We start from the raw sequence: 12207 nt of genomic DNA, 5'->3' as shown, positions 1-12207 counted from the left end.
AGGTTGGAGATGGTGGTACAAAGAGAATTTCCAGCAGAAGAAAGATCGTGTGGAAGGGCCCTACGTGGCGGGAGGGCACATGGGACATTCCAGGAGCTGAAGAAGTCGGGCACAGCTGGGGTACTGAGAAAGACGGAGTTTAATGTGAGATGATGCTAGAGAGGAATGCAGGGGCCAGACGGTTAAGGCCTTACCGGCCGTGTTGATTTGGGTCTTTATCCCAAGATCGATGAGAAGCAATTCAAGTCATTAAAGTTGGAGTTAATGATCAAATGTTTATTTATTTCAAAAAGGTTAGTCTGGTTGTATTGTAAAAAAGGGATTAGAAGGGTTCATAGCAGATGTAAGAGGGACCATCAAAGAAGATTTTGCTGGTCCAGGAAAGAGCTTGGGCTGGAGTGGTGATGATGATGGAGATGGAGTGAGCAGGTGACTTTGAGAGATGTTGAGAAGGGAAAAAGTCTGTCAGTGGAGTGGGCCAGTGGGAGTGAGGTGGCAGGTCTGAGTCCTAAGATTCTTTTCTGAGATGATGAGTGCCGACAGGCGGTCCAGTTTGGCAGAAAGAAATCATGACTTCAGTTTGGACATAATGATTTTAAAGTGCCTTTAGACTTCCAAATGGAGATGCTAAAGAGACAGTTGAATGTGTGAATCTGAAGCAAAGTGGCAAGATCTAGTCTGGAAATATACATTTACGAGTCATCTGTGTACGGAGAGAATTGAAGCCAGGGGCATGTATGCAAATCTTCAGGAAGAGAACACCTGTGAGCCGTGGGGAGGGTCTAAGAATGAGCTTTGAGGAAATTCAACATCCGATGGCTGGGTGGAGGATACTGAGCCACAAATGTCAATGCAATGAAGAGGTCAGCCAGATAGGAGCAAAACCAGGAGGGAGTGGTGTGGTGGGAACCAGAGTCGGCTGCGTTGAGGCCACTGAGAGGTGAAGTGAGGTAAACTGAGAATCAGCACCGGGTCCAGCAAGGGGAAGTCACTGAGGACTTACAGGGTCAGTTCCATGGAGTGGTGGAGACAAAGTCAGACTTGAAAGGATGGAGGAGAGTGATAGGTGATGAAATGGAGATGAATAGATTAGATTTTCTTGTGGCAAAACTTACAATAAAGAAAACAGAGAGAAGTAGAAGGCTAGAAGGCACAGTGGGTTAAGGGGGAGGTGTGTGAGTGTGCTGTCATTTAATGACAGAGAGCCTTGGGTACATTTAAAAGGCAAGGAGAGAGGGGAAATTGACAATAACACAATCATAGTAGGGGACTTTAACACCCCACTTTCACCAATAGACAGATCATCCAAAATGAAAATAAATAAGGAGACACAAGCTTTAAATGATACATTAAACAAGATGGACTTAATTGATATTTATAGGACATTCCATCCAAAAACAACAGAATACACTTTCTTCTCAAGTGCTCACGGAATATTCTTCAGGAGAGATCATATCTTGGATCACAAATCAAGCCTTTGTAAATTTTAAAAAATTGAAATTGTATCAAGTATCCTTTCTGACCACAGTGCTATGAGACTAGATGTCAATTACAGGAAACAATCAGTAAAATATACAAACACATGGAGGCTAAACAATACACTACTAAATAACCAAGAGATCACTGAAGAAATCAAAGAGGAAATCAAAAAATACCTAGAAACAAATGACAATGAAAACACGATGACCCAAAACCTATGGGATGCAGCAAAAGCAGTTCTAAGAGGGAAGTTTATAGGAATACAGTACTACCTCAAGAAACAAGAAAAATCTCAAATAAACAACCTAACCTTACACCTAAAGCAATTAGAGAAAGAACAAAACCCCCTCAAAGTTAGAAAGAAATCATAAAAATCAGATCAGAAATAAATGAAAAAGAAATGAAGGAAATGATAGCAAATATCAATAAAACTAAAAGCTGGTTCTTTGAGAAGATAAACAAAATTAATAAACCATTAGCCAGACTCATCAAGAAAAAAAGGGAGAAGACTCAAATCAACAGAATTAGGAATGAAAAAGGAAAAGTTGCAAATGACACTGCAGAAATACAAAGCATCATAAGAGACTATTACAAGCAACTATATGCCAATAAAATTGACAACCTGGAAGAATGGACAAATTCTTAGAAAAGCACAATCTTCTGAGACTGAACCAGGAAGAAATAGAAAATATAAACAGACGAATCACAAGCACTGAAATTGAGACTGGAATTAAAAATCTTCCAACAAACAAAAGCCCAGGACCAGATGGCTTCACAGGCGAATTCTATCAAACATTTAGAGAAGAGCTAACACCTATCCTTCTCCAACTCTTCCAAAGTATAGCAGAGGGAGGAACACTCCCAAACTCATTCTACGAGGCCACCATCATCCTGATACCAAAACCAGACAAAGATGTCACAAAGAAAGAAAACTACAGGCCAATATCACTGATGAACATAGATGCAAAAATCCTCAACAAAATACTAGCAAACAGAATCCAACAGCACGTTAAAAGGATCATACACCATGATCAAGTGGGGTTTATTCCGGGAATGCAAGGATTCTTCAATATATGCAAAACAATCAATGTGATACAGCATATTAACAAATAGAAGGAGAAAACCCATATGATCATCTCAATAGATGCAGAAAAAGCCTTCGACAAAATTCAACACCAATTTATGATAAAAACCCTCCAGAGGGCTTCCCCGGTGGCACAGTGGTTGAGAGTCCGCCTGCCGATGCAGGGGACACGGGTTCGTGCCCCTGTCCAGGAAGATCCCACATGCCGCGGAGTGGCTGGGCCCGTGAGCCGTGGCCGCTGAGCCTGCGCGTCCGGAGCCTGTGCTCCGCAACAGGAGAGTTCACAACAGTGAGACGCCCGCATACTGCAAAAAAAAAAAAAAAAAAAAAAAAACCCACCAGAAAGTAGGCATAGAGGAACCAACCTCATCATAATAAAGGCTATATATGACAAATCCACAGCCAACATCGTCCTCAATGGTGAAAAACTAAACCATTTCCACTAAGATCAGGAACAAAACAAGGTTGCCCACTCTCACCACTATTATTCAACATAGTTTCGGAAGTTTTAGCCACAATAAAAGGAATCCAAATCGGAAAAGAAGAGGTAAAACCGTCCCTGTTTGCAGATGACATGATACTATACATAGAGAATCCTAAAGATGCCACCAGAAAACTACTAGAGCTAATCAATGAATTTGGTAAAGTAGCAGGATACAAAATTAATGCACAGAAATCTCTGGCATTCCTATACACTAATGATGAAAAATATGAAAGAGAAATTAAGGAAACACTCCCATTTACCATTGCAACAAAAAGAATAAAATACCTAGGAATAAACCTACCTAAGGAGACAAAAGACCTGTACTCAGAAAACTATAAGACACTGATGAAAGAAATTAAAGATGATACAAACAGATGGAGAGATATACCATGTTCTTGGATTGGAAGAATCACCATTGTGAAAATGACTATACTACCCAAAACAATCTACAGATTCAGTGCAATCCCTATCAAACTACCAATGGCATTTTTTACAGAACTAGAACAATAAATATCACAATTTGTATGGAAACACAAAAGACCCCGAATAGCCAGGGCAACCTTGAGAAAGAAAAACAGAGCTGGAGGAATCAGGCTCCCTAACTTCAAACTATACCACAAAGCTACAGTAATCAAGAAAGTATGGTACTGGCCCAAAAACCAGAATATGGATCAATGGAACAGGATAGAAAGCACAGAGATACACGCATGCACGTATGGTCACCTTATCTTTGATAAAGGAGGGAAGAATATACAATGGAGAAAAGACAACCTCTTCGATAAGTGGTGCTGGGAAAACTGGACAGCTACATGTAAAAGAATGAAATTAGAACACTCCCTAACACCATACACAAAAATAAGCTCAAAACGGATTAAAGACCCAAATGTAAGACCAGACACTATAAAACTCTTAGAGGAAAACATAGGCAGAACACTCTATGACATAAATCACAACATGATCCTTTTTGACCCACCTCCTAGAGAAATGAAAATAAAAACAAAAATAAACAAATGCGACCTAATGAAACTTCAAAGCTTTTGCATAGCAGAGGAAACCATAAACAAGATGAAAAGACAACACTTAGAATGGGAGAAAATATTTGCAAATGAAGGAACTGAGAAAGGTTTAATCTCCAAAATATATAAGCAGCTCATGCAGCTCAGTATCAAAAAGCAAACAACCCAATCCAAAAATGGGCAGAAGACCTAGATAGACATTTCTCCAAAGCACACATACAGATTTCCAGAAAACACATGGAAGGATGCTCAACATCACTAATCATTAGAGAAATGCAAATCAAAACTACAATGTGTCACCTCACATTGGCCAGAATGGCCATCACCAAAATATCTACAAACAATAAATGCTGGAGAGGGTGTGGAGAAAAGGGAACCCTCTTGCACTGTTGGTGGGAATGTAAACTGATACAGCCACTATGGAGAACAGTATGAAGGTTCCTTAAAAAACTAAAAATAGAACTACCATATGACCCAGTAATCCCACTACTGGGCATATACCCTGAGAAAACCATAATTCAAAAAGAGTCATGTACCACGATGTTTCCTGCAGCTCTATTTACTATAGCCAGGACATGGAAGCAACCTAAGTGTCCATCGACAGATGAATGGATAAAGAAAATGTGGCATGTGTACAATGGAATATTACTCAGCCATAAAAAGAAACGCAACTGAGTTATTTGTAGTGAGGTGGATGGACCTAGAGTCTGTCATACAGAGTGAAGTAAGTCAGAAAGAGAAAAGCAAACACTGTATGCTACCACATATATATGGAATCTAAAAAAAAAAAAATGGATCTGAAGAACCTAGGGGCAGGACAGGAATAAAGACACAGACGTAGAAAATGGACTTGAGGACATGGGGAGGGGGAAGGGTAAGCTGGGACAAAGTGAGAGAGTGGCATGGACATATACACACTACCAATTGAAAATAGATAGTGGGAAGCAGCCGCATCGCACAGGGAGATCAGCTCGGTGCTTTGTGACCACCTAGAGGGGTGGGATAGAGAGGGTGGGAGGGAGACACAAGAGGGAGAGGATATGGGGATATATGTATACATATAGCTGATTCACTTTGTTATACGGCAGAAACTAACACAACATTGTAAAGCAATTATACTCCAATAAAGATGTTAAAAGTAAAATAAAATAAATAGACACATACAAAAAAAAGGCAAGGAGAAAGTTCCAGAATGAAAGCAAAAGGCAAAGTATCAAGAAATGTCCTAAGATGCCAGGGAGTGAAATTCATAGCCTGGTTGTGGAGCTCAGTCTTAAATAGTTGCAGGAGCAGCTCCTAATGGAAACTGGCAAGGGAAAGGCGAGGATGGATGTGAGGGTGGGTGGGTGTATCTGCTTGATCGCAGGAAGTTCCTATCTGGTTGTTTCTGTTCGAGTGTGTGTGAATATTTGTGTGTGAGTGATTTGGTATGTGAATGCCCAGTTGTTTGAGGTCACATGTAGTATTCTTTTATTATACTTTTGACTTGATTACAATGTGCTAGTATTTAATTTAGGGTTTTCCATGCATGTATGAATGATATTGATGCACGTAGGTATCATCTGTTGAGCGTGGTGGAGTACAAGATGCCTTCCTGCAAATGGGAAAGTAGGACTGCAAGCTGATTTGGCCCACTATGGGCTCATTTTAGCATACTTCCTATGGAGATGTGTTCCCGACATGGTACATCAGCAATAGCTGTTTTGTTCTCTTCAAATCCCTTCAAATCATAACAGGCCTCTAGCTGTAGTTTCTTCCAGCTACTCTTGATATAACTGGTCACTTCCTTTCAGGCTCCAGTGATGTTTATGATGCCCTTCATAAGGCCAAATGGCTTTCAACAGTCCTTAATTTTTACCAGCTGTCTTCTCATCTGGCTCCTAAAAAGAACTCACCTATTTGGAGTGGTATAAAACTTGCATTTTCATACCAGAATGGCACTCCTCTGGGTCCATACCATATTATGGTTCTACTTTTTTTCATTACCTGGGAGCTTATAGCAGTAGTTATTCTATCATACTGGCTAATCAGCAGAAGGAAAAACCTATGCTAACTGTTCTTTTCAATATGGCCCTAGGCTTGCATCTGTCATATAGCATTGTATAAAGCAACACTATATGAAGTAGATCTGGGTTTTTTTTCTCTTATAGATTTTTATCATCAGTTTTATACTAGTTTTGTGAGATGACTTGGAGTTTTCCATACCTTTTAATAATCTTAAATAGTTCATATCATAGAAGCTATCTGTTTTAAAAGTTTGGAAGAATTTGCATCTATAACTGTCTAAATTCAGTTCTTGCTTTTCCCTCTTGGGGGCAGGATTGAGGGGGGAGCACTGTGGCTGGATCATTAACATCATTTTCAAGTTTCCCCCCTGCTTATTGTTATATACAAGGTCTTAATTTTAAAGTGAATTTCATAATTTAGATTTTCTTGGAAAAAAGTCATCTATTTCATGATATTAAAACCATCATCAAGAGATGTTCATCTAGTCTCAGGTTGCTTTAAGACTTCCTCTTCTCTTTTTTTCTTGTCACAAATAATGTGTAACCTAGTCACTCTTTTTGACCTAGGAGTTTTATAGGAAATGACTTAAAAAATTCTAATGTTTGGATTGGGGGGTGGGTTAATTGTTTATTATTCATTTATAGTTGGACTCTATTATGGTCAAGAATGTTACTTGCATAATTTCTGGCTTGTGGAATTTAGTGCAGTTTTCTTTGTAGGCTCATATAGGATCAATTTTTGTTAATGTTCCACTGGTGCTTAAAAAGAGCATATTACGTTTGTTTCTAAGGGCCAAGGCTATTTGGTATTTTATCAACATAATTTTCTTATTCAAATCATTTTCCCACTTTGAAAAATAATTTGATGTGTTAAATAGTGGGTGTCATCTTAAAGGTTCTGACTATAGATTTTTTTATTGGTCCAAGTATTTTTTACTGGGTGTGTGTGTGTGTGTCTGTGTGACGTTACTTGGCATGTTGAATTAGTCAAGATTTGTTTGCAAGAAATCCAACTCAAACTAACCTTAAACCAACAAAAGGGAATGTATTAGCTCATTTATTGGCTCTGCTTCCCATCATAGAGTCTGTGTTTTTACCCTTTAATTATGAATTCATTTCTTGATGTAGGCTTTGGATATTTTTTTGCCAAAGAAAAAACAACCCTCTTAATATGACATTGTAGAAGTCAAATGTGAAGTGAAGGATGTTGCCTCATGCTACCAAAGGAATTTATTAGAAAACTTACATCGAAATTTCAACACTTGATTTATTTTATGACTTCTAAATGCATATTTGCGATTACTATCCACATTTTAAGTATAAGATGAAGTAAACTTATTTTTATAATTTTTACTTTTGAGGATAAAGGTTAACTCAATCCTCTTGAAGTGAAAAGTGGTGAAGTCATATTGTAGGCCCAGTACGTGGGAAGGGACATATTCTCGTGGCCGTCTTTGGAAAATGCATTCTACCTCAATAAGTATCCTAAATCGCCTCTTAAACTTCTATATTTTTTGAGTAAAGTTGCTTTAAGACCCAAAGATTTGTCACAAATGTTGTGAAATTCCATCAAAATGGTTAAAATGAGATAACTTTGGTGCTTTCAGACTCACCCCCTCAGTCTCCAGAAAACATTTCAAAATAGTCTCTAAGTGTAGTTTCTAAATAATTTTGATTACAAATTAAAATATATGTGAAAGACAACTGAATTTTTCTCAGATTAAAAAGAAATGAAACCTGCTAGAAAATGAACATCTGTAAAGTCACTAAGAAAGTTTGACATTTGCTGGTGAGAACCCAAGGTGTGATGTTGTAGCAGTGTCTCCTTGTATTTCAGGTTAGCCACTGTTTATTTAAAAAAAGAAAAAGGTTCATGGAAGATGCATGGAGATTTAAGACTGCATCCTGCCATGGATGGGAGCATAAGATTACAACCGAAGAAAGCAAAAGAAAATTTAGTGAAAAGAACTGAACATCTCAAATACATATTTTATATATACTTTTGGCCTGTACTGCATTCTGCGAAATATTGTAAAATGGTTGAATTGAAACATGGCATTTGGAAAAAGAACCACAATCTTATAACATAATGGAACACACATTTTTGCATGAAACTGAATACATTTGCGTATTTCAAATAGCATAGTCAGTCGCTATTACAATTTTCATTTGATTTTTTTCATCAAAAGTTTCATTTATATTTTGTTCAGTTCTGATTTTCCAATAATTTTTTTTTTTTGTCTCAACAAAAAAAGAAGAGTGGTTCAGACATGGGCTTTGGGGTCAGACAGACCTGTCTAACCTCAAAGGAAAAATGTGCCTGTGAAAGTTCATATTTGAACAGGGAAGCTGGTTGGCTGTATTGCATTTTGGAATCCCTCGGGTACAAAAGAAAGACCACTGAATTCGGAAGCAGGAAATCTGATTTTCAGTTTTGAATCTACCACTCTTTTGTGGTCTTCATTTCTCTCTCAACTGTTTCCTTATGATTAAATTAATAAAATGGAGATAATGATACCATTCTTTTGACCTCACAAGATTATGGTGGGCTCAAATAGTGTATTTGAAAGCACTTCATACACTGCAAATCACTTTCCCAATGGGAGGCATTGCTGTTGTTTTTGCTAGTAATAGAAATATTACTAATGATAGTATTTAGTGAACAGGAACTCCAACTCTAATGAAAATTTTAATAAGGGTTATACACCAAATTTAGCACATATTCAATGATATAAAGCAAGTGTTATTCTTTAGGAGCTGATATGAAAATTCCTCTTAGGGAAATTATTGTATATGTTTGGAAGGAACAATTTGATGATTCATTTGAGGGAACTCCTAGCTTTGAGTATATTTGGAATGCAGGTCAGTCTGAAGGTGGATGGGGAGTCGGGATGCTCCTTAATGTCTTAAAGTGAGTATATTTGGTGGAGGGACAGTAGAGGGACTGAGTTTAAAAGGTGATGGAGAGAATATCAAAGACTGGGAGACTTTGCAAAATGCAAAGTCGTTTGCTCCACGTGTACCCTGAAATGCAGCCTGCAGCCACGTAATATGGTCAAAAGGGCAGTAGCTTAAGAACGAGAAGTCTCAAGACCCTGTTTTCTTTTTTCCGCACAAGTTATTCTAAGTGATTTGCACTTTTTCTCTTTCCAACCTCCAGGCTATCAAGAAGCCATTGCAGTGTGCTTACACATCCAGACCCAGCAGACGGTCAACGACTCCTTGTGTGATATGGTCCACCGTCCTCCAGCAATGAGTCAGGCTTGTAACACGGAACCCTGCCCACCCAGGTATGTGCTGTGTCATGCTCCCAGGACACACCGTCTGAATGGTAACACCCTCCCTTGCAGAGAAACACGTGTGTGCATTGAGACTGGCGGGTCCACCCAAAGTAGATCTGCCTGGCCTACGTCGGAGTTCTCCCTTCTCTGTTCGAGTTATGCCCCAGCCAAATTCTTGCTAAGATGCACAGATACTGCCAGGTTCAGCAGGAAACCCCTTTAGTCTGACTTTTGTTTGCATCAAACATGAATGAACATGAACTGGCCTGCTGCTGACAAAACCATGAGGTCAGCAGTTTTGTCCTGTCTCCTGTCTGTCTCCTCAAGAACATTTCTGTGCCCAAAGCCACATCCAAGAGCACAGGATCTGAGGTCGGGTTGGCACTGGTACACAGTAGGTGCTCAATCCATATTTGTTGAATGACTGAGTGATCTCCTATTTGTTACCTAGAACTCACACCAGTGTGTTCTTACCTTCCCACGATTTACCATAGATCTCAGATTATGGGGTGTAATGTTACAGGCCCCAAAGGGTAGGCGAGGTTGACTTATTTTTGGTCTCCAAGTTTGAACTTAAAAGTTAATCTGCTTCCTTTCACAAGTCCTTTTAAGATCCTGGGGAATTTTATCAGAAGGAAGGGTAGGTTTTCCCCCTGTTCCTCTATCCCTGCGTGTTGCTGGCTACAGAGGATTATAACTCAGCATCACTGGTCTCTCACACAAGACCTTCCAAAATCCAGGCCCCATTTTTTTCTCTTCTCTATCCTTTACCTTTATGATCTTGACCACTCTTCTGTGATAAATTTAAAACCAAGAATTTAAAGCCCATTCCCAATCACCTCCTCTCTCTTGTTGCCAGATTCTCTTTCCTGCCTCTTAGTAATTATATCACCCATCTGATGAGGTACCTGTATTCACTAAAGGTGAGTTTAGTTATGTCTAGGACCCTAAGTAATTGAGGAAGTTTGTGTCCCGTGCCATACGGGAGTAAGGGTAGGTTTTTATGTTTATTCAGGAAATAAGTTGTGCTTCTGGAATTCTCTTGATCTTTCTGATTTTGATTCCATGAGATGTGTTGGCTATGAGGCAGAAACTCCTGCCTTCGTGGTCTGAAGTGGTGAGGGTGAGGATCAAATAAGTCAGGGCATCCTGGAGATCCAGTCTTATGTATCCCACAGATGGGCCCTTTCCTTGGGGGTCTTGCTCTCTAACCTGCAGAGTCTTGGGAAGAGGCCAGCTCAATGCGTGCTTCATCCCTGGGGAGACCACACCTGCAGTGAGCCAGGCACAGGGTTTTATCTAGCCGTATTTCTTTTTAAAAAAATTTTTATTGGAGTATAGTTGCTTTACAGTGTTGTGTTAGTTTCTTCTGTACAGCAAAATGAATCAGCTATACGTATACATATATATCCCCTCCTTTTTGGATTTCCTTCCCATTTAGGTCACCACAGAGCATTGAGTAGAGTTCCCTGTGCTATACAGTAGGTTCTCATTAGGACATGGAAGCAATCTAAATGTCCATCAACAGAGGAATGGATAAAGATGTGGTCCATTGCAATATTTCTGACTTAAGTTGTCGGCTAAGGATATACGGGGAACTTCTTGACTTGGCGTTAGAACCGTCTTGCTGTGCTCAGCTGAGAGGAGGCAGTAAAGACCTACAAACGTACTTTGGAGAGCAAGACCCAGAAACAGCATAGGGAAATCTTCTTTCCTGGACATCTCATTTCCACCCCCAGGTTTCTGAATTCCAGAGTCATCCGTACCAGAACACTAACAAAAAATTGCAGAAGAGACAATACAGTAAGACTATTAGGATCTAACTGGGCGTCAGGATGCCCACTTTGTCAAGTCTGTCCGGAGCTGTCCAAGAACATCAAGTATATGGGAGGTGGTGCTGAGGTTATATCCAATTGAAACGACCCTTTCATCTTTTTTTTTTTTTGGTAACACCTTTATTGGAGTATAATTGCTTTACAATTGTGTCTTAGTTTCGCTTTATAACAAAGTGAATCAGTTACACATATATCTCCATATCACTTCCCTCTTGGGTCTCTCTCCCTCCCACCCTCCCTATCCCACCCCTCTAGGTGGTCACAAAGCACCGAGCTGATCTCCCTGTGCTATGCAGCTGCTTCCCACTAGCTATCTATTTTACATTTGGTAGTGTATATATGTCCATGCCACTCTTTCACTTAGTCCCAACTTACCCTTCCTCCTCCCCGTGTCCTCAAGCCCATTCTCTAGTAGATCTGCGTCTTTATTCCCGTCTTGCCCCTAGGTTCTTCATGACCTTTTATTTATTTATTTATTTTAGATTCCATATATATTTGTTAGCATACGGTATTTTTCTCTTTCTGACTTACTTCACTCTGTATGACAGACTCTAGGTCCATCCACCTCACTACAAATAACTCAGTTTCACTTCTTTTTATGGATGAGTAATATTCCATTGTATATATGTGCCACATCTTCTTTATCCATTCATCTGTCGATGGACACTTAGGTTGCTTCCGTGTCCTGGCTGTTGTAAATAGAGCTGCAGTGAACATTGTGGTACATGACTCTTTTTGAATTATGGTTTTCTCAGGGTATATGCCCAGTAGTGGGATTGCTGGGTGGTATGGTAGTTCTATTTTTAGTTTTTTTAAGAAACCTCCATATTGTTCTCCATAGTGGCTGTACCAATTTACATTCCCATCAACAGTGCAAGAGGGTTCCCTTTTCTCCACACCCTCTCCAGCATTTATTGTTTGTAGATGTTGTGATGATGGCCATTCTGACCGGTGTGCGATGATACCTCATTGTAGTTTTGATTTGCATTTCTCTAATGATTAATGATGTTGAGCATTCTTTC

At 39.4% G+C, this 12207-nt stretch overlaps 1 protein-coding gene across 8 annotated transcripts in view; it reads left to right on the top strand.

The window, feature by feature from the left end:
- The window catches only part of ADAMTSL3 (ADAMTS like 3), a 384689-nt gene that overhangs the window by 260099 nt on the left and 112383 nt on the right, over nt 1–12207 (top strand). For all 8 annotated transcript variants that reach the window (XR_007476023.1, XR_007476024.1, XM_049706862.1 and 5 more), the window contains one exon: nt 9230–9359. Coding sequence is in view for 6 of the 8 variants with exons in the window: in XM_049706862.1 (XP_049562819.1) it covers nt 9230–9359 (130 nt within the window). In the remaining 2 variants the exon portion in view is untranslated. The remainder of the gene's footprint in view (nt 1–9229; nt 9360–12207) is intronic.

This window comes from Orcinus orca, chromosome 2, assembly GCF_937001465.1.
Source record: "Orcinus orca chromosome 2, mOrcOrc1.1, whole genome shotgun sequence".
NCBI classification, from domain to species: domain Eukaryota; kingdom Metazoa; phylum Chordata; class Mammalia; order Artiodactyla; family Delphinidae; genus Orcinus; species Orcinus orca.
Note: the sequence above shows the minus strand (reverse complement) of the source record. Positions and strands in the feature narration are given on the sequence as shown.